The following is a 23714-nucleotide window of genomic DNA, read 5'->3' as shown; positions in this document are numbered from 1 at the left end:
TTTCAGATTAAAATAGTAGTCATTATAATAGAGCCTCAAATAATAGCTATCTCTTTTCCATTTAAAAGAAATCAAAATGTACCCTCATAACATGTATCTTTACATCTATTAGCAACATTCTATGAGTATATATTACCAAAGCAATAGTTTTACTTCTAAATTATCCACACCTCAAATTCTATGTGGCATTTATAGTATATTAACAGGTCTTCTACAATTTTAGAGTGTTTTTAGACAAGGAACTAAGAATTACCAGGGGAATTCTGCAACGTGGACATGCCCCCAAAGTCCACCCCAAAGTGCTTAGTGTTGTTTTTACAGAAAAAAAGAAACAAGCATTTTGGAAAATAAAGACCTTAATTAATAGGAAAAAAACCGTTGTTCTCTATTGTTCCTTTTTGGGAAACATTTTGACTTTTGGCTACAGCATGAGTTGCACATATATAAGGGCTCTAACTTTGCTCCACTATCTCCAAAAAGCAAGCAATTGTGTGCAGCAGTGTTTTCCAGTTTAATAGACTACCAGGGTGACAGAAAAGATTGTTGTACCTGACTAGAATGTCTTTAGGGATTTTCAGTTGTCCAAATTAAATTTCAAAATAATAGTTCAGTTTTTATTGGCCTATTCTTCATCATAGGCAGGAAGGAAAGAGGAATATACTAAAACATCCACTAAATGTGATGTTTATGAAAAAATATTACTCATGTCAGTTCTATTGAATGTTTCCTAGGTCTTATGATTTGGATGAGGGAAAAAAATATTCAGGGGTTGTCTGTTACGTGCAAAGCACATTTGCACGGCACTAGACCAGAGGCAATATAACAATTTAATGCTTCTGCAGTCTCCAAATGGATATATTACACATTAAAAAAATAAAAACATTGGAACAGCTTGACATTTTTATTTGAAAAATAGCTTCTAAGCATGTAGAATGGAACCATCTTTCAAGAGATTATAAAACTGCTGAAAAAAAAGCATTATTAAGTCATCACAAATGTATTCAACAGTCCAATGGAATGGGGAATTCTGGAGCTATACAAAGTTAAATCTGACTCTCAAGTCTCTATTTCCAAAGGAAATTAATGAATTTTTACAGTGATAGTTTAAATGAATAAGACCAGGTCATTAATCTGCTTATTTACAAATTTTAAGTACCTGCCTGTGTCAGGCATTGATAGACATAAAGTTTATGATACTGTTACAACTGAAATTATTGAATGGAAGTTTCAATCTGCCACCTCTAATTAAAATGCTCACATAAAAAATCTAGCTACACTTATATATTTTTTCAATAAGTAATTTAGCTATTTTCTACATACACAATTTATAAAGAAAGAAATCTTATTTGATACAAGAGCCTTTTGCTAATATATTTTTAAGTCTCTGGGAAACATTGCTTTCACTTGCAATGTCAGATGATTTCCATGAAGTCTAAATTCTGTTCTATAGTTTCCTCCTCACTATAAAAAGCAAAATAAATAATAGAAAGAAAACAAGTAACAACTGTAGATATTCGGGTTGATAAATATTCATCAAGTAACTACAGCAAAACTTCTCTGAAAGTTCCAATTCTTTTTTAATCTGTTTGAGGGCTGTCCTCACATTTTTTGATTCCCTTTGTTTATATTTAATTAATATAAAATTGGAGCCATTGTATATGTATTTGAATTAAATACAAGCAGTTATTTACTTTGCACAATCACTCACTGTCAACAAGTGATGTTCATTTGAAAGCCAAGTTTATTGCCCACACTGACACTATGGTGATTATGCAATGATTTTAAATAGATAAAGCAATGAAAAATGATGGATCAATAGTGCTCAGCAGAATAAATGATGGGTAGAATGGTGGTATAGTTTGGTAGTTCCCCAAAGATGTTTATATATACTCCAATGACACCATGCCATTTAGATTTTCTAAATGCAACAGGCAATTCTGTAGATCTAGTTCAAAGTTAGAAGTTTAAATCAACTGGCCAAAGTCATACACAGAAAATTAGCAATGCTTAAATTTCTAACATAGTCCATGTATTGTTCCATCCCTTTCTACTGATTTCATGAAGAACAAAGAAAAATTCAGAGGTAAAGAACGTAGTCCAGTGAAAGCCTAGGAGTAATAACATTAGGATGGCTGTCTATAGGGAATTATGGAATAAGAGGAGAACAAATCTGAAATGTTGAGTGATACTGTCTGAAAATGTCAAAGTGCAAAACTACCCAATAACCAAAGGAGAGCAGCCAAGGATAACTAAATTTGTAATGGTATTTTAAAGCACCACATATAGGCACAACATTGCAAACCAACTATAATTGAAAAACACACAAAAAAACCCAAAACACATATTTGTTTATGTTCAGAGTAGGGCAACAGCTTTCCTGAAATGAGCATTGTAAAGTACATATTCCATGACTTTTTTTCTTTTCTTTCCTTCCCTTTGATTAACTGAACTTATTTGAGGATTTTGACTTGTTCTGTGTTACTCTATCCATAACTGGCTGAAACAACTTTTGCAGACATCAGTGTCCTGGACTGTAAAAAGCACAACACTAAAGTATGAGTTCTGTGTTATCATTTCAAAATGATGCTCAGATTATGTTCTGAAAAAAACAATGTTTCTGAAGTAGATTTGAATTCTATTGGCTTCTGGGAGACAATGAAAACTCTAGGAAATTGGTTTTCCTTTCCTACTATAGAAAAGAAAAAAAATCTTTTGGCAATTGAAGTGGCTTCTCTGGAGTTTGTCCTGTGAATTTATTGGTACAACTGTTAAAACACTGGGGCCAGAACCGAAATTTACTAACATAATAGGAATATTCAGGGCATTCACTTGTTTTTATTGTCAGTATTAATTTGCATCTTGAGATCAGCATGCAGTCCCCTCACAGAGTAATCCCCTTTTCTTGATTTTAAAATTTCTATAGTAATAATGGCAGATTTTTCTCTATAATCCAAATAATATTTTTTAAAAAACTCATAACATTGGAAGGTATATTTTTGATGAGTGTTTTAAAAATATAAACTCTGCACATGTGAAAAAAGCAGAGATAAACATATATCAAGGCAACCAGTTCCTATACATCATACAAAAGAATCAGTAATGATCTTAAACCGTAAAATTAATATATAATTCATTATTTTTGAAATCATTTGTAACAATAATATGTTGTATTTTATCAAACTTTTTGAACATGTGAAGAAGGAAGGAAAAAGAAAATGGAAATTAGGAAAAGTAGGGTGGAGCAAGTAAGTCGTATAGAATTTTAAGTGCATCTGTGTGTGTGTGTAAAATTTAGTGTAACGTTTTGAAGTAAAGATTGGAACCATCCTATATGACTGCCAAGAATAAGAAAATTAAAGGAAAGTAAAATAGGATGTGACATGATCCAGTAATTCACTGCCAAAAAGTTATTTGTATTTGTGAAACAGATTAAGTATTTTAAAGATATAGTGTGTAGGCATGCCTGTGTATGTAATTGTAGGTGTGTGAGTCATAAGAACCTATGCCCAAGTATTTCAGTTAAACACTAAAACTATGAAATACTTTGGTTGCCATATTGTACTTTGATGATTTCAGTCATGAGAATAGATTCATTTAATCCCTATCTCTGTACTTGATCTACAAAGAACAAGGCTACTAGATTATTTAAAGTACCTTGTATACATGCTCATACTAGGACAGGGATGTTTTATAGTTATCTGGTGAATTTGAGACAATCTCTAAAATGTATTCAGCTAAACTTACACAACTAGTTTTTAATGTAAAATTTTATAAAATTATGTACTTCTCCCTTGTCTCATAAGACTTACCCAAACATAGAAAATAGTATTTACCAAATGATGCAGAACTTTATGGAGTAAAGAGTCACATCTTAAAACTTACATATAGTATTAGGTCAGAAGCAATATTCAACATAGGCAGCTAGAAACATGTTCTGAAATATAGAACTATATTCAAATTTAACTTTGTTGGGTTCCCTTAGAATATGTATCACTGCTGTAACTTGGCTTTCCAGACTATTATATACATAATGAATGTATTGTAGAAATATTGTAATCAAAATTAGTTTTAAAATGCTAATTATTTAACTTGAGCCTATGGATTTATAAATATAAAATGCTAATGCGATTGATATGAGAGAAAAATGATATCTCAAAGCCAAGATTGGGTTTAAATGGTCTTTTTGTTGTATCAAACTTACAAACAATACGGAATTTAAAATGGGAAAGGAAAAATTTCATCTTCAATGTAGCCTATAGCTTTAATTTTTAGAACTAAAACATTGTCTTTGTCTGGCTTAAATTAAGATGTGATAATCTCTTGACAGCAATCCCTTGTTTTGCCTTTATGTTTTTTAATAAACTAAATAATTTATCATGTTCCTCTTCACACTTGCTGATCCAGCAATATGTCAAGATGTGATCTCTTAATAACATAGCATACTAATGTGCAATGTTAACACTTTAGCAAATGTCATAAACAGTGAAAAATAAAATCTTAAATTAAAAAAATCTATGCAACATTCAATATTACTGATTACCAATATAATCCTGCATGCATTTCAGATCAAATTTCAATTAATTTAATTCACTTGTATAAGAAGAATGTTAAAAATGGGCTAAGTTAAATCAAGTCAGCATAGTTTTCTACTCTCCACCTGTCTCTCCTTCTTTAATAATAACAATAACGGACTTTCTGTTGTGGCTCAGCAGAAATGAACCCAACTAGTATTCATGAAGCTGTGGGTTTGATCCCTGGCCCTGCTTAGGTCACAGACACCACAGCTCGGATCTGCCATTGCTGTGGCTGTGGCGCATAGGCTGGCAGCTGCAGCTCTGATTCAACCCTAGCCTGGGAACTTCCATATGCCTCGGGTACAACCCTAAAAAAAAAAAAAAAAACTATAATAAGTTTATAGAGGATGGTATTGGATCCAGACACAAATTAAACAGAATGATGGTGATTTATTCCCAAGTAAAATGAATGATAAGCTATTAATGAGTAAAAATATATATTACCCATATCAGCTATTTTTATAGCTTTATTTATATACTCATTAACTTTTTCTCTGTATTCATAAAAGCAAAATACATGTTTACTACTATATATTCATTTAATGTCAATTTTCTCAGGAACCTCTTAGACTGAATGCTAAGAGGGGAGAAGAATCACTGACTAAATATGCACTAACCCTAAATAAATGATTTGGGAGCATCCATGCATTGCAGTACAGAACTGATTGTTTTTAAGAACATTGTTCATAGGGCGTTGAGGGGAGGATAAATTCACGGGAGAAATAACATGGAGGGAAGAGGAGCTACTTGTTCTGTAAATTTAAATGCAAGGTTTTTATTTCTTAAGACTTTTGATTTTTCATGAGTGGGTGTTTGGAACACAAGAAAAAAAATTATAAAAGGATCTTCATTTAAAGATTAGGAAAAAGTGATGTAAAAGCACAGTCATTATTTTTATTTTTATTCACTGTTTTATTTCATTCACTGTTCCTGGGTAAATTACACAAGAACGCTAAAAAACATCTCTTTTAGTGTGTCCTGCTTTAATAAAATCTACAGCTAGTGAAGTCTTAGAAATAACTTCATTTAAAGGTAAGCATACTTTAACTATATGATAGAGTATAGCAAAAAAATATGTAACAAAATTTTAAATATGTGTTTGAACAGAGATAAAAAATCTACTTTTTGAAAATTAATACTGAAAAAACATCTTTTGGAATAATCGTTGAACTCATAAATGCCTCCTGTTCATTATATTCATAAGTATGACAAATACAAACATGCATAAATATACATACTCACACATGTAAATGTGCACAGATATGTTTTTTCCATATATACATATATTTATTTTTATTTTATTTATTTTTTTTTTGTCTTTTTGCCATTTCTTGGGCCGCTCCCGCGGCATATGGAGGTTCCCAGGCTAGGGGTCTAATCGGAGCCATAGCCACCAGCCTACGCCAGAGCCACAGCAACGCAGGATCCGAGCCGCGTCTGCAACCTACACCACAGCTCACAGCAACGCCAGGTGCTCAACCCACTGAGCAAGGCCAGGGATCGAACCCGCAAACTCATGGTTCCTAGTCAGATTCGTTAACCACTGCGCCACCACGGGAACTCCTATACATATATTTATATTTTGCATTTCAAGATTCTATTTTTTTTTTTTTTTGGCTTTTTGTCTCTTTAAGGCCACACTCGTGGCATATGGAGCTTCCCAGGTTAGGGTTCTAATTGGAGCTGTAGCCTCTGGCCTACGCCACAGCCACAGCAACACAGGATCTGAGCCGCATCTGTGACCTACATCACAGCTCATAGCAATGCCGTACTCTATTTTTGAAGACATTTTAAAATGCAGAAAGTATTTACATATGTACTTTAAAAGTTATTCTTTTTTCAATATGTATTAATCCTGATTGTTTTTTCCTTTCATGTTTTCTCTCTGAGGTCAAAGAAAACATGAAAGGAGTCAAGGAGCATGGATAATAGGTTATCTCAACCCTTACTTAAAAGTGATTATATAAACGCAGTAGGGTAGGCTAAAACAAGAATGAATAAATGGGAATGATATAAATTGTCCCCTCTTTGTTGTTAGATAATAGATCCTAAACAGTATTTTAATATTAAAGTGTATGTATATCAATTCTCTGCTGAGTCATGCCACATAAACACTAGTGTGTATACTGTGTTTAATTATTAACATTTTCAATAAGTTTGTGAAAAGTGACAGCCACAGTGCACAGATTAACTGTCTTTCTCATAAACATTTCTTATTTCTGTCTTCTGTATAAAAAGTTCATAGAGAACTACAGGTTTTATTTGAGTAAGATACATGGGCCTACAGCTGTCATTCTGATTAAAACTTTAAGTGAAGTAAAATTGACTTTTTTTCTAAAAGCACCAAATATTATCTGCAGATAATGTTAGGGACTTAAAATGGAAAAAAAAAAACTGAGCTGAATTTTCATGAAAAATCAAAATGTTCATTCACTGCATCTACATTTACCAATCAAAGAGGAGAGGTGAAAATAATCTCTTTGTAAGTGCATTCTCAAGGACATGCACCATGATACTGCTATTAACAATTAGCCAAAGCATTTGCATCCAGATTGAACATTTTGCTCCATCCAATAAAATTCAAATGTGTTGTGCATGTGTGAAATGCCTAGAAAGACTGTTGGTGAAAAAATAAAGCTGATGATAGACCTTACTCTAATATATTTTTGTTACACACTATCCTAAATGTGTTAGAAAAATGGAATCTTGGCATAATTATTTTTGCATATAAATGCTGTTCAATACATTATGCATATGATTAGAGAAACTAATTAGATAGATTAACATTAAAATAAATATTTGCATTTGAGGATAATACTACAAATGATTGCCCATAACATATTATAATTATATTGTGTTCCTTTAATTTCAGGGTTGGGATACATTAGACATTTCTTTAAGCCAAGACTAGTATAAGGACTAAAAATTACAATGTGCTTTGACACTCTAGGCTATTTCGATATCCAGAGAGTATAACATATACCACATTTGATACTATATTTCCAATGCACATATTAAAGGATATTTCCCCTCAAGTGCCTATGCTGCAACAATTTATTGAAATGAAAATAGATTCTGATGTTAGAGTAAAACTGAGGGCATGCCTGTTTTTATAACATGGCATGCCACTAAAGAGCTTTCAGGAAACATGCTGAGTGAAAGAAGCTAGCAACAAAGACTCTGTATTGCTTGATTCTATTTGCATGAAATGCTCAGAATAGACAAATCTATAAAGACAGACAGCAGCTGGGTCGGGGGGGGGGTAGGAGGGGTGACTAGTAATAGATACTGTACTTCTTTTTAGAGTGAAGAACAGATTCTAAAATTAATTGTGATGAGGATTGCACAACTCTGTGCATGTAATAAAAAAGGTTGAATTGTATACTCAATGGGTAAATGGTATGGTATGTAATTTATATCTCAATAAATCTATTCCCACCGAAAAGGACTTCGTATACTCCAGTATATAGGGAAACATCTTATGAGATGCCTTTATGCTTCATTGCCTGCGAAACTAAGGACAACGTAATTTACAACCATTAAAGTCACTTCAAGTTGACCTTTGCTACTGCATACATTCTTCAACTTGAATTGCAAGCTCTCCAAGGTGACTTTTTTAAGGGACCAAAAAAAAAAAAAAAAAAAAATTTTTCCTTCATTCTACAGTTTAACAAAAACCAACTCATTTTATAATTACATTTCCTATACACACACGTATAGCAATATAGGTACACATGTTTTGGTATACACAGTCGTCTATATATATATTTGCATATAGTATAAGAAAAATGACCTGTAGAAGGAAAAGGAAGACCTGTTAGAAGATTCATTTTCCTGTTAGGAAGTTTTTTTTTTTTTTTTTTTTTTAGGAGTAAGGAAAATAGAAGCCACTCACCCGATTACCCCCTCCCCAAACCCTGCCAAGTTAATATGGCATGTAGCAAAAAAAGGGACCCTTTTTTAAAAAGTAAATAAGCTGATATCATTCCTCTGCTTAAAAACCATCAAAGGATTTCTCATTTCACTCTGATTAGGCTCTACAACAGGGGTTTCAGCAGGCCAACAGTTTTTGCAAAGAGACAGATAGTAAATATTTTGGCATTACAGAGCCCTAAGGTGCATATTGCAATTGCTCAATTCAGCACTTGTGGGACTAAAGCAGCCATAAGCAGCACAGAAAATGAGCATGACTGGGTGCCAATAAAACTTTATCTATGAAACTGAAATTTGAATTTCATAAGATTTTTACATGTGAAGTAATATTTTTCTTGGGATTTTTTTTCCTGGCTTTTTAAAAATCTAAAAACCAGTCTGAGCTCTTGGGCTGTCTAAAAACAGGCCTAGTTTGCAGACTCCTGCTGTCTCTCTTGCCCTGTCCCTTACTCCTCTGCTCCTAGGAAATGATTTAGGTTGACTCAAGAGATGCTCTTCATCTTTCTGTCTACATCAGGCATATGGCAGGGGATGGGGGTGGGGTTGGGGGGGATGCCTTGTAATCTTGTTCCTTCTGCAGGTAATCCACTTAGCCCAGACAATCACAAGGTTGACTCTCTCCTCTCTCTCACATCTTTGCTCATTTGTCACCCACAATATCCACAACAAGGTGTTTGGCTTATTTCTTTGCTTTGCTAATGAGCAGTGCTTATGAGCTAATGTGGGACTAATTAGCATTTCAGTGTAATTTGAACATATAAGAAGACTACTTTGACACATGCTTCTAATTTGTAACTGAAAACCAATTATTGACTGAATAATTACAAGTGAGCAACCTATCACCTGCTCCCAAATATTTTTGTTTAGAGCTAATGACATTTTTGCTAATGTCATCTTCAAATGACACTATGTGTATTATTGGCTGTTATTTCTTTCTCATTACCAAAGATTGAAAGCTCAGATTTTCTTCACCAAGATTATAATTTTCATTGTAATTACTCTATTCAGAAGGCAGATCCTCCAATTGATTTCATGTATTCCACTACTAGTACAGCTGCTACCAGCACACACACACACACACACACACACACACACACACACAAATACACACATATGTACACTATAATCACAGAACTAAAGTCTAAATTATGGGGTAGGTACAACTTGTCTTGTACTAGTACACTGTTCTTTCCAGGAGATATATGATAATTTCCTTGGGCAGTGTTCAAAATAATATTTTTATTGAAATATAAACCCTACTCGTTCATAAGACCTTGAGGGACATATTCTAGCACTCTTACTGGAATAATAAAGCAGAATATTACTGAAATGTAGAGCCTTACTTAGGAAAAAAATTAAGGCTTTCACACAGGACTTTTTATTGCACAAAATCATCATGGCCTATAGAGTAAAAAGCACTTGTTATTATATTTGAAGAAATTATTCATTCTTGGATAGGATTTCATTGAATGGAAATAATGCATTTAATTAAGCTATCATTGTGACAGATTGGATGTGATGAGACAATGAACAACGCTAATCTCCATTTTAGTTAAGCTACATTGAAGAGAAGGACAGATACAGGATAATAATGAACTTTGGACTTAGAGAAAACAAATCACAAAATTACATTATAAAATACATTACATGCTGTCTTATTAGTTCACAATAAAATGAAGTACCCAAATCCTAGCAGACTATCATACTTTAATAGAATGGAAACACTCCGGGTTATCTTATTTTTATTTCCAAATATTTGTTACTTTGTAATAGCAAAAACATCCCTTCTTCTGAGAAAATATTTGTTTCTTTTTTGGGGGAGGGTGGCTGTTTTTCCAAAACACATTATCATAACTATTAGTTCTATTATGAAGAATGTATAATTCATTTCCAGAATGTACATACTGTTCCTTTCTGAAACAATCTGTCCATCTATACAAATGGACCACAAGTATTGTTTTTATATCCTTTGGTGTGTGGCTTCTAATAAAAATACATCTATCAAAATAACAAGAAACTTCATAACTTCCTATCATACAAGTTATACATGGAATTTAAAAATAAGTTTTTTAAAAGTATCTAAAGTTTATTAAGATCAATGTGAACAAAACTTTTGGACTTGATAGTAGCAAAATATAATCATTCACAATTTGTAGAGAAAGTTACAACCAGTCAGCACAATGGCATTAGACAATGTTGTAAGTTAATTACCATGATTTTTAAAGTAAAAAACCTACTTAATGTGATTATATTCTCTACATATATAAATCAGTGTACAATGTCATTAATTGAGGAATTATTTTACATGAAATTGAAATAAAGCTAAGTGCTTTTCCTTTTAAGAGGCCCTCAAAAACTCAAAATCAGGAATATTGAATTTGTGTTGTTTTGCTTTTAAACATGCACTTATTGGACAACAATTTTAAATGTTAAGAAATGTCAGATTTTTAAATTATTAATTGAAAAAGATATGAATTATTCTTAATCCAAAAGTTTATTTTTCTTATTAATTCTTTAGAGCAAACTGTGAATAAAGTTGGAAATTAAAAAATAATAATTATGCCATGTCACAGTAGGTTATTTTCTCCCAGAGTGAAGAAGAAGTTTCTAACTCTTGCTGTGTCTCATGTAAGTAAATCCCCCTTAACCTTTACTTATTTTTCTGTCTTTTTATTTAACGTTTGAATCCATAAAAAATTTACTCTGACCTTAAGGCTTTGAAAGGTAAAATGAACACTGTACATATTTTTAAATTCAATAAATATTAATAACACCTTAATAGAATAAAACTATTGACTTTTGAAATGATGTGATATAAGACATTAGAAAATCATCTTGTCCAGACACTGATTCAGTAAGATTGATTCACATATATACTGTGATTCATACGTGTGTTGTTTTCAATATTATGAGAACATTCTGAGAAGTGGAATGTATTTTGCACTCATGACTGATTTTCTCTAAGAAGTTTGTAAAAGATTAGAAAATATTCTAACTTTATATTTGAACACTACATTATGATTATTTCAGCTCTAAAAATCTGAAAATGACCTCAATTTCTCCAGCTCAAAACTACTCCTCAGTTGATGAATATAACATATGATATTTTTGAAGCAATAATTTGTTTCTCCCAATCTCCATGAAAACAATATAATCATTCATTTATTCAACAAATATTTAGGAATAACTATCACATACCAGGTATTCTGTTTATTCCAAGAGATTTACAGGTAAACAAAGTAGATATAGTTACAGTCTTAATGAAGTTTTTTTAAGCAAGGAAGACTATTTATTCACATTAGGATAGAGAAAGCATTCCAATATACAGTCCAAATAAACATGTATGTGTTTCTTCTATATATTTCCACAGATAATTATATTCTACAAGCAGTAACATGGCATCTGTGCACTAAAAGAATTAATGTTATTTTTGCAATAATAACCCAAAGAAGAATCTTGCCAATATGTATAACATTTTAATGAAGAAATAAATCACCAAAGTTCAAAACTTTGTTCTGATTTTTCTAGTATTATATAAACGTATATATTAAATATATTTTATATTCTTATAGAAAGATGTATATAATATTAAGAAACCTGAACTTAAATTTGAAAATATCTATAAATATATATGAGCCATATTACTCATCAAATGGTTATACTCTAACAGTACAAACTTATATTAAAGAACAGAGACAGGATTAAGATGAGAGAATAGAAGGATTGGAGCTCACCTTCTCATAAAAACAACAACATTACAATCAAACGCTGAACAACCATCAAACAAATGGACTGGAAACCTTAAAAAAAAAATCCTACTTCAGAAGACAAAGAGGAGGCCACATCAAGAGGTAGGAGGGGCAACTACTTGATATAAGCAACCCCATACTTCCCGGGTGGGAAGCCCACAGACTGGAAAGTAACTATATCACAGAGACTCACCTATGAGTGAGAGTTCTGAACCCTATATCAGGTATCCATGCCTGGGGATCTGGCACTGGAAGAAGAGTCCCCGGAGCATCTGGCATTGAAGGACAGTGGGGCTTGTGTGCAGGAGCTCCATGGTACTGGGGGAAATGGAGACACAGACTTTCACGTGCACTGGGTCCCAGGGCAAAGCAAAGTCTCCATGGGAATCTGGGTCAAACCTGACTGCAGTTCTTGGAGGACATCCTGGGAAAACAGGGAGTGACTGTGGCTAATTGTGGGGGAAGGACACTGGAGGCAAAACTCTCAAGAATATCCATCAGGGTATCTTCCTCTAGAGGTGGCCATTTTGGGAAAATTTGGCCACACCCATCAGCACTGAGAAGCACCAGGCCAAGTAAAAATCCAGGTCAGATCAGAGCTCCACCCACCAGTAAACAGGCTGCCTAAAGACCTTCTAGGTGCACATCTGCTCTAATCTCTGCCAGAGACAAAGCCCCAACCACCTGTGGGAGAAGAATAAGCCCCACCTACCAGTGGGCAGGCACCAGTACCTCCCATCAGGAAGCTTACAGCAAGCCCTCATACCAACTTCAGCCACAAGGGGGGCAGACATCAGAAGTAAGAGAGCCTACAACTCTATTTTCTGCAAAAAGGGGACCACCTCAAAAACCTATAAAAATTAAAATGCAGAGAACTATAACTCAGATAAGGGAGCAAGAAAAAAAACCCAGAAAAACAGCTAAATGATCCAGAGATTATCAGCCTCCAAGAAAAAGACTTTAGACTGATGATGCTGAAGATGATGCAAGACATTGGAAATAAACTGGAGGCAAGGGTGGATAATTTATAGCAAACACAAAGCAAAGAAATACAAGATTTAAAACTTAAGCAAGCAGAGATGCAAAATATAATAACTGAAAGAAAAAATTCATTAGAAGCAACCAATGGCAGAATACAAGAGGCAGAAGAACAAATAAGCGAGGTTGAGGACAGATTATTGGAAATCACTGATGTGAAACAGAAAAGAGATAAAAGATTGAAAAGAAATAAGGAGTCTCAGAGAACTCTGGGACAATGTTAAATGCACCAACATCTGTATTATAAGGGTGTCAGAAGGAGAAGAGAGAGGAAAAGGGAGAGAAAAAATATTTCAAGAGATAATAGCTGAAAACTTCCCTATATGGGAAAGGAACCACTCACTCAAATCAAGGAAGCATGAGTATCATATAAAATAAACCCAAGGAAAAACACCCCAAGACACATTTTAATCAAACTGACCAAAATTAAAGACAAAAAGAAAATATTGAAAGCAGCTAAGGAAAACAAACAAATAACACACAAGGGAACTCCAATAAGGTTATCAGCAGATTTTTCAGCAGAAACTCTGCAGGCCAGAATGGAGTGGCATAATATACTTAACATGATGAAGGGAAAAAACCCCTAACAAAGATTACTTTACCCAGCAAAGATCTCCTTCAGATTTGAAGGAGAAATCAAAAGCTTTATAGATAAAAAAGCTAAGAGAATTGAACAACACTAAACCAGTGTTACAACAAATACTAAAGGAACTTCTCTAGGCAGAAAAGAAAAGGCCACTATCAGAAACAAAAATTTTACAAATGACAACGCTCACCAGTAAAGGCATATATACAGCCAAGGTAGGAAATCATCCATTTAAAAATATGCTACAAAAATCAGAAATCGTGAGAAGAGGAGGGTACGAATGCAGGACACTTGGAGATGCACTTGCAATTAAGAGACCAACAACTTAAAACAATCTTGTATATATATAGACTCCTATATCAAAACTTCAGGGTAACTGCAAACCAAAAATCTACAATTGATACATACACAAATAAGAAAAATCAACTCAAATACAACATTAAAGAGAGTCATCAAACCACAAGAGGAGAGAAGAAGAGAAGGGAAGAAAAAAGAGTAGCAAAAACAAATCCAAGGCGATTAATAAAATGTCAACAAGAACATACATATCAATAATTACCTTAAATGAAAATGGACTAAATGTCCCTACCAAAAGACATAGACTGGCTCAATGGATATAAAAACAAGATCCATATATATGCTACCTTCAAGAGACCCACTTCACTTCTAGGGACACACAAATTGAAACTGAAAGGATGGAAGAAAATATTCCATGCAAATGGGAATCAAAAGAAAGCTGGAGTAGCAATACACATATCAGAAATAATAGACCTTAAAATAAAGAATAGTCTAAGAGACAAGGAAGGACACTACATAATGATCATAGGATCAATCCAATAACAAGGTATAACAATTGTAAATATACATACACCCAACATAGGATCACCTCAATATATAAGGCAACTGCTAACAGCCTTAAAAGGACAAATTGACAATAGTACAATAATACTGTGGGACTTTAACACACCACTTACAGCAATGGACAGATCATCCAGACATAAAATCAACAGGGAAACGCAGGCCCTGAAGGAAGCATTAGCCAGATGGACTTAATAGATATTTATAGGTCATTCTATCCAAAAGCAGCCTACCACATATTCTTCTCAAGTGCACATGGGACATTCTCTAAGAGTGATCACATCCTGGGCAACAAATCAAGCCTCAGTAACTTTAAGAAAATTGAAATCATATCAAGCATCTTTTCCTACCATAACGCTCTATGACTGGAAATCAACAACAAGAAAAAAACTGCAAAAAACACAAACACATGGAGACTAAACATGCTACTAAACAACCAATGGATCACTGAAGAAATCAAAGAAGAAATTAGAAAATACCTAGAAGCAAATGACAACAAAGATACGATACTCTAAAACCTGTGGGGTGCATAGGAAAGTTTATAGCAACACAAACCCACCTCAGCAAACAAGAAAAAGCTCAAATAAACAAGCTAACTTTACATCTAAAGCAGCTCCAGAGAGAAGAACAGGTAAGACCTAAAGTTAGAAGGAAAGAAATCATAAAGATCGGAGCAGAAATCAATGAAATAGAAACGAAAAAAAAACCGTAGAAAAGATCAATGAAACGAAAAGCTGGTTCTTTGAAAAGATCAACAAAATTGATAAACCCTTAGCCAGTCTTATCAAGCAAAAAAGAGAGAGGACTCAAATCAATAAAATTAGAAATGAAAAAGAAGTAACAATGGACATCACAGAAATATAAAGGATCATAAAAGACTACTACATGCAACATTACTCCAATAAAACGAACAACCTAGAAGAAATGGACAAATTCTTAGAAAAGTACAATCTTCCAAGTCTAAACCAAGATGAAATAGAAAAGATGAATGGACCAATCACAAGTACTGAAATTGAAACTCTTATCAAAAAACATCCAAACAAACAAAAGTACAGGACCAGATGGCTTCACAGGTGAATTCTATCAAACGTTTAGAGAAGAGTTAACACCTATTCTTCTGAAAGTTTTCCAGAAAACTGCATAGGAAGGGATACTCCCAAACTCATTCTATGAGGCCACCATCACCCTGATACCAAAACCAGACAAAGATACCACAAAAAAAGAAAATTACAAGCCAGTTTCACTGATGAACATAGATGCAAAAATCCTCAACAAAATTCTAGCAAACCAAATTCAACAATACATTAAAAAGATTGTACAGCATGATCATGTGATTGATCAAGGATTTATCCCAGGGATGCAACAATACTTCAACATCTGCAAATCAATCAGTATGATACACCACATTAACAAACTGAAGAAGAAAAACCATATGATCCTCTCAATAGACACGGGAAAAGCCTTTGACAAAATCCAACACCCATTTCTGACAAAAACCCTTCAGAAAGTGGGCATAGAGGGAACCTACCTCAACATAATAAAGGCCATATATGACAAACCCAGAGCTAACATTATTCTCAATGGTGAAAAGCTGTAAGAATTCCTGCTGAGATCAGGAACAAGAGAAGGAGGTCTGCTCTCACCACTACTATTCAACATAGTTTTAGAAGTCCTAGACACATCAATCAGTGAAGAAAAAGAAATAAACAGAATCGAAATTGTAAAGGAAGAAGTAAAACTATCCCTATTTGCAGATGACATGATACTATACCTAGGAAATCCTAAAGATGCTACCATAAAACTGTTAGATTTCATTTACGAATTTGGGAAAGTCAAAGGATACAAAATTAATACACAGAAATTGACTGCATTTTTATATACTAACAACAAAATATTAGAAAGATAAATTAGGGAAATGATCCCTTTTACCATCACATCAAAAAGAATAAAATACTTAGGAATAAACCTACCTAAAGAGACAAAAGACCTATACTCCAAGAACTATTAAGATGCTGATGAAAGAAATCAAAGATGACAGAAATAGGTGGAAAGACATACTATGCTCTTGAATTGGAAGAGTCAATATTATCAAAATGATCAGACGACCCAAGGCAATCTACAGATTCAATGCAATCCCTGTCAAATTACCAAGGGCATTTTTCACAGAACTCAAACAAAATATTTTAAAGTTTGTTTGGAAGCACAAAAGACCCAGAATAGCCAAAGACATCCTGAAAAAGAAAAATGGAGCTGGAGGAATCAGGCTCCTGGACTTCAGACTATACAAAAAAGCAGCAGTCAAAAGGTACTGTCACAAAGACAGAAATACAGATCAGTGGAACAGGATATAAAGCCCAGAATTAAACCAACACACCTACAGTTAACAACTCTGTGACAAAGGAGGCAAGAACATACAATGGAAAAAAGACAGCCCCTTCAATTAGTGGTGTTGGGAAAACTGGACAGCCACATGTAAAAGAATGAAATTAGGACACTTCCTAATATCACACACAAAAATGAACTCAAAATGGATTAAAGACCTAAATATAAGACCAGATACTATAAAATTTTTATAAGAAAACATAGGCCAAACAGTCTCTTGCATATATCAAATGTTATCTTCTCAGATCCACCTCCTAGAGTAATGACAATAAAAACAAAATAAACAAATGGGACTTAAGTAAACCTAAAAGTTTCTGCATAGCAAAGGAAACACTTTAAAAATAATAACAACAACAACAAAACGAAAAAACAACCCACAGAATGGGAGAAAATAGTTGCAAATGAAACGATTGACAAGGGATTAATCTCCAAATTTTATAAACACCTTCTGCAGCTCAATACCAAAAAAACCAAAAACCCCACTTAAAAATGGGCAGAAGGAGTTCCCGTTGTGGCACAGTGGTTAACGAATCCGACTAAGAACCATGAGGTGGCGGGTTCAGTCCCTGCCCTTGCTCAGTGGGTTAATGATCTGGCCTTGCTGTGAGCTGTGGTGTAGGTTGCAGACGTGGCTCGGATCCCGCATTGCTGTGGCTCTGGCATAGGCCAGTGGCTACAGCTCCGATTCAACCCCTAGCCTGGGAACCTCCATATGCCGCAGGAGCGGCCCAAGAAATGGCAAAAAGACAAAAAAAAAAAAAAAAAAATGGGCAGAAGATCTAAACAGGCAGTTTTCTAAAGAAGACATACAGGTGGCCAAAAAGCACATGAAAAGATGTTCAATATCACTCATTATTAGAGAAATGCAAATCAAAACCACTATTTGATACCACCTTACACCAGCCAGAATTGCCAGCATCAAAAAGTCTGCAAACAATAAATGCTGGACAGGGTGTCGAGCAAAGGGAACCCTATTACACTGTTGGTGGGAAGGTAAATTGGTGCAATAACTGTGGAAAACAGCATGGAGATTCCTCAGAAAACTAAACATAGAATTACCATTTGATCCAGCAATCCCACTCCTGAGCAACTATCCAGAGAAAACTATGACTTGAAAAGATACATGTACTCCAATGTTCATTGCAGCACTATTTGCAATAGCCAAGACATGAAAACAACCTAGATGTCCATCAACAGAGGAGTGGATAAAGAAGATGTGGTACACATACACATTGGAATATTACTCAGCCATTGAAAGGAAAGTAATAACAGCATTTGCAGCAACATGGATGGATCTAGAAATTATCATGCTAAGTGAAGTTAGATAGTGAGACACCAACATTAAATGCTATCACTGACATGTGGAATCTAAAAAAAGGACACAATGAACTTCTTTGCAGAACAGATACTGACTCACAGACTTTGAAAAACTTATGATTTCCAAAGGAGACAGGTTGGGGGATCAGGGGATACACTGAGGGTTTGGGATGGAAATGCCATAAAATTTGGTCTTTATGATTGTTGTACAAGTATAATTGTAACAAAATTCACTAAAAAAACTAAAAAGAGCAAAAAAAAGCAAAACAAAAGAAAATATAAAACAAATCCAAGATCCAACTATATAGTGCCTACTAAAGACTCACCTAAGGACGTATATAGGCTGAAAGGTGAATGGATGGAAGAAGATATTCAATAAAAATTTATATTTTTAAAAGAACAAATGAGCTATACTCGATAAATCAAAACTGTTCATAGAAACAAAGTCCATTTTATAATGATAAAGGGGTCAATTCACAAAAAGATTAAAAAATGTAAGTATATAAGCACCCAACACTGGAACAACTTAATATATAAATTAAACATTAACAGAATTGAAGAGAAAAATAATCAGAATGTAAACTTCAATATAATGAAGGCTATGTATGACAAGACATCATGTTCAATGGTGAAGAGTTGAATCATGTCCCCAAAGATCAAGAACAATTATGCAAAATATATCTATTTTTCCTAAAGTGGAAGATTTGATATTTTTCCAATGTTCATAACATCCAAAGCAACTTATAAATTCAGTGCAATTGCTATTAAAATTTCGATGGCATATTTCACATAAAATATAAAACAATGTAAAAATTCATGTGGATTCACAAATGACTTCAAATGACCAAAATAACATTTAGCAAGAACAAAGCTGTTGGTATCACAGTTCCTGATTTCAAATTATATCACACAGCTCTAGTAATATAAACAGCATTGTGCTGGTATGAAAACAGACACTAAGACCAATAGAACAGGAAAGATATCCTAGAAATAAATCCACACATCTTTGGTCAACTAATCTTTGACAAGGCACCAAAAATATACAATGGAGAAGACATTGCCCTTCAATAAATTGCTTAGGGAAAACTGGATATCTACATGCAAAAAAATGAAATTGGACCATTAACACAAACACAAAAAAACACATCTATTCAAAATTACTTAAACACCTAAAGATATATCGTTAAACTATAAAATTTCTAGAAGATAGTATAAAGAATATTGTAGGGCTCCTTCTCTTTGGTCTTCTTGGCAATGATTTTTTGATTTTTGCACCAGAGGCCCAGACAATAAAAGCAAAAATAAACAAGTGAGAATATATCACACTATGAAGTTTCTGCACAGCAAAGAAAACAACCTACTAAATGATAAGGCAACTAATGGAATGGAAAAAATTTGCAAAATAATATCTGTGTGTATTTATAGATATATATACACATATATATGGGTTATATGCATTCTTAATATTCCTAACATATTTGGAGAATAAAATTATTTATATGTTTATATACATATACATTATATACATATGCATACATATTCAGTATATGTCTATATGTATTATATATATAATATGTTAATATCCAATATATATCAGGAAGGCATGCAACCCAATATCAAATGCACCAATAACATGATTAAAAAGTAGCAAGGGATTCAAATAGGCATTTTTCCAAAGAACACATACAAATGGCTAGCAAGTGTATAAAAATATGCTTAATATCACAAATCATCAGGGAAATGCAAATCAAAACCATACTGAGATATAAACCCAAATCTATTTTGATGTTTTATATCAAAAAGACCAAAGATTAGTTTGCGTGGGAATGTGCAAAGAATATCTGCTCTTTGTTCTATTTATTCTATTGGTTGAAATGTAAATTGGTATAGCAATTACATAAAACAGTATGAAGTTTCCTCAAAAAAATTAAAAATTGAACTACCACATTATATTGCAATCCCACTTGTGAATATATATATGAAAGTAATGAAATCAGTATCTCAATGAGATTGCTGCACTTCCATGTTCACTTCATCATTATTCGTAATAGCAAGATTGGAAACAACCTAAGAAGAATAAAGAGAATGTGAGATTATGTATACATATATATGTGTATGTGTATGTATGGTGTATGTATATATAAAATATATATAGTTTATATATGTATATATATTTATATATGTGCAATATATATATATACATAAATATATACAAACACAAGATAAAATGGTATTCTACCTTAAAAATAAGGATATCTGCCATTTTTGACAAAACGTTTGAAGCTGCAGGACATGACACTAAGTGAAGTATACAAGGCAGAAAGAGAAATACTGAATGAGCTCGCTTTATATGGAATCTAAAAACATCAAACTCAGCCACTAGAAAGAAAGCCCTGTCATTTTGGAAAACATAGATGAACATTGAGGACATTATTCTAAGTGAGATAATTCACACAGAAAGACAAACATTGCATGATAATACTTTTTGTGGAAACTAAAATCCAAATTCATAAAAAATAATAAAATGGTGGTTACCAGGGGCTGATGGTATTGTATAGAAAAAATGATGATTAACATTACAAACTTGTAATGAGTGCTAATACCTAGAGATATAATGCACAGTATAGTGAATATAGACAACAATAGTGTATTCTAATAATCTAGCTTGCCATGGGACTAGATCTTAATTATTTTAACCACCAAAAAAGAAAAATAAATTGGTATAGCCATTGTGGATAACAGTGTGAAAATTATATGATGTGATAGAGGTACTATCACTATACTTACATTTATATTACAGTATAAAAATATATCAAATAAATATGTTTTACTTCTTAAATTTATTGTTATGTCAAATATATTTCAATACATTTTAAAATAAAACAAAAAATTTAAAAAGTCAAAGTTACAGTAACACAGAATTGAATGGTGGTGAGAAATGGGTGCTGGGCGTGAGAAAATGGGCGGTGCTGGTCAAAGGGTACACACTTTCAGTTATGAGTAATTTCTGGAAATCTAATATATAGTATGGTAACTGTAGTTATTAATAATGTGTACTTGAAATTTGATAAGAATAATTCTCAAGTGTTCTCAACGTGCAAAAAAAAGGAATAATTATGTGAGGTAAAAGATACATTAACTAACCTGATTGTGGTCATCTTTTTACAATGTATACATATACCCAAACATTATGCTTTGTCCCATGTAAAGGCTCATCAACGGGTGCCCACGGCAGAGGAGAATCCTAGAAAATCAAATAGATTAGATTGCCTGTTCAGTAGAGAATAATCAATCTCTTTTCCTCAGGGATCGTTGTCATCATTCAATGGGCTCATGAGCAAACTGGATATGGTAGATGGCTTGGATGATAGAGAGGGTGTGGAGAAAAGGGAACCCTATTGTTGGTGGGAAGGTAAATTGGTGCAATAACTGTGGAAAACAGCATGGAGATTCCTCAGAAAACTAAACATAGAATTACCATTTGATCCAGCAATCCCACTCCTGAGCAACTATCCAGAGAAAACTATGACTTGAAAAGATACATGTACTCCAATGTTCATTGCAGCACTATTTGCAATAGCCAAGACATGAAAACAACCTAGATGTCCATCAACAGAGGAGTGGATAAAGAAGATGTGGTACACATACACATTGGAATATTACTCAGCCATTGAAAGGAAAGTAATAACAGCATTTGCAGCAACATGGATGGATCTAGAAATTATCATGCTAAGTGAAGTTAGATAGTGAGACACCAACATTAAATGCTATCACTGACATGTGGAATCTAAAAAAAGGACACAATGAACTTCTTTGCAGAACAGATACTGACTCACAGACTTTGAAAAACTTATGATTTCCAAAGGAGACAAGTTGGAGTGTGGGGGTTGCACTGGGGGTTTGGGATGGAAATGCTATAAAATTTGGTTGTGATGATCGTTGTACAAATATAAATGTAATAAAATTCATTGAGTAATAAAAAAGTAATGGCACAAAAAATAATGATGGTAAGGAATTAATTAGAAATATATATTATATAAGGTATTTATTTCTACATAAGAACTGGATGAAAATAATGATTTCATTATTTTTATTAATTTACTTATTTTCTGGATATATCATGCAACATCAATTCCAACAATGACAACTCTAATAGCTATAATATATTGTGCTTGGGTTCTTAAGTAGGTATGTTTGGAAGATTATATTCTTTTTTAAATTTTTTAATTTAATTGTATTTTATTTTATTGTCTTTTAGGGCAGCAGGTGTGGCATACGGAAGTTCCCAGGCTAGTGTTGAATAGGAGCTAAGGCTTCCAGCCTAAGGCACAGCTACAGCAACGCCAGATCCGAGCCACACTCACAGCAATGCCGCAACATTAACCCACTGAGCAGAGTGTCAGGGATCAAACCACATCCTCATGGATACTAGGTGGGTTCATTTCCACTGAGCCACAACAAGAACTCCAGATTATACTCTTCTAATATTGATTATATCACCTGTAAAAATATGTCCTTTTAATAGCAAATCCTTGTATCAGCAAATGTGAAATGAATTTTGATAATGTGTTCTTTTCGATTATTCATTTAATTTGTGAAAAATATTTTCTGATGACGCAGGAATCATCTTAAAGAACTAATACTGAGAGATTTCAGGTAAATACCTTATTTTTTTAGTTATCTGGGTCTTCCTTCCCTGCCCAAGGCACACACAATTCCTAGAACATTACCTGTTCGTTCAAGTGTGCTGCTAAGTGACTGAAACCCCAGGAGAATGATTTTAGAGATGTCAGATCAATGCTTTATTTTCTCTTTCTGTAAGTACTAGTTAGCTCAGACTCCCAGGAGAATGTTTTACATTTCTATGGCATTTAATATTCTCAAGTTGCTTTCACATTTATTATAGTTAACAGCAACACCTTATTTGGTGGATCCATTGGTGCCAGAATTTTGAAGACTAGAGATTTTAAGAAGTTACAAAACATCACACACCACATAGAGAATGTTTATTTATTCTTTTTAAAAAACCATATCCCCACTTCTACATGAGTCTTGTCTGATTCAATAATCACAATAACAGTAACATAAAACTAAAAGTTCTACACTGATAATATTTTACACTTGGATTGGAGGTATGTAACTAAAGGGGAAAAAGAAAGAGGAAAGTGTAACTATGTGGCTGCTTCTGATGCATTATTTAAATTATTTATTTAAACCCTGCCTTATTCCACAGAGAATTTAACACTCATATTTCAATTACCAAAATAAACTCACAGC

The 23714-nt window shown here is 33.4% G+C and overlaps 1 protein-coding gene across 40 annotated transcripts in view; it reads right to left on the bottom strand.

Annotated features, from left to right (window-relative positions):
- PCDH11X (protocadherin 11 X-linked) overlaps positions 1-23714 on the bottom strand; it is a 728596-nt gene that overhangs the window by 455419 nt on the left and 249463 nt on the right. Inside the window, exon 4 of one of the 40 annotated variants that reach the window (XM_085006479.1) lies at positions 21259-21681. The exons of 38 other annotated variants lie outside the window; for them this stretch is intronic. In XM_085006479.1, the coding sequence (XP_084862605.1) occupies positions 21592-21681 (90 nt within the window). In that variant the 3' untranslated portion in view covers positions 21259-21591. Of the gene's footprint in view, positions 1-21258; positions 21682-23714 lie in introns of those variants that run through there. One more of the 40 variants, XM_085006480.1, reaches the window with a different exon arrangement.

This window comes from Sus scrofa, chromosome X (genome assembly GCF_054392235.1).
Source record: "Sus scrofa isolate SSC_HxYL_T2T_F1_AM1 chromosome X, Sscrofa_HxYL_maternal_Yorkshire_Landrace_v2.0, whole genome shotgun sequence".
NCBI lineage: Eukaryota > Metazoa > Chordata > Mammalia > Artiodactyla > Suidae > Sus > Sus scrofa.
The sequence above is the reverse complement of the archived record's forward strand: the minus strand, read 5'-3'. Positions and strand labels throughout refer to the sequence as shown.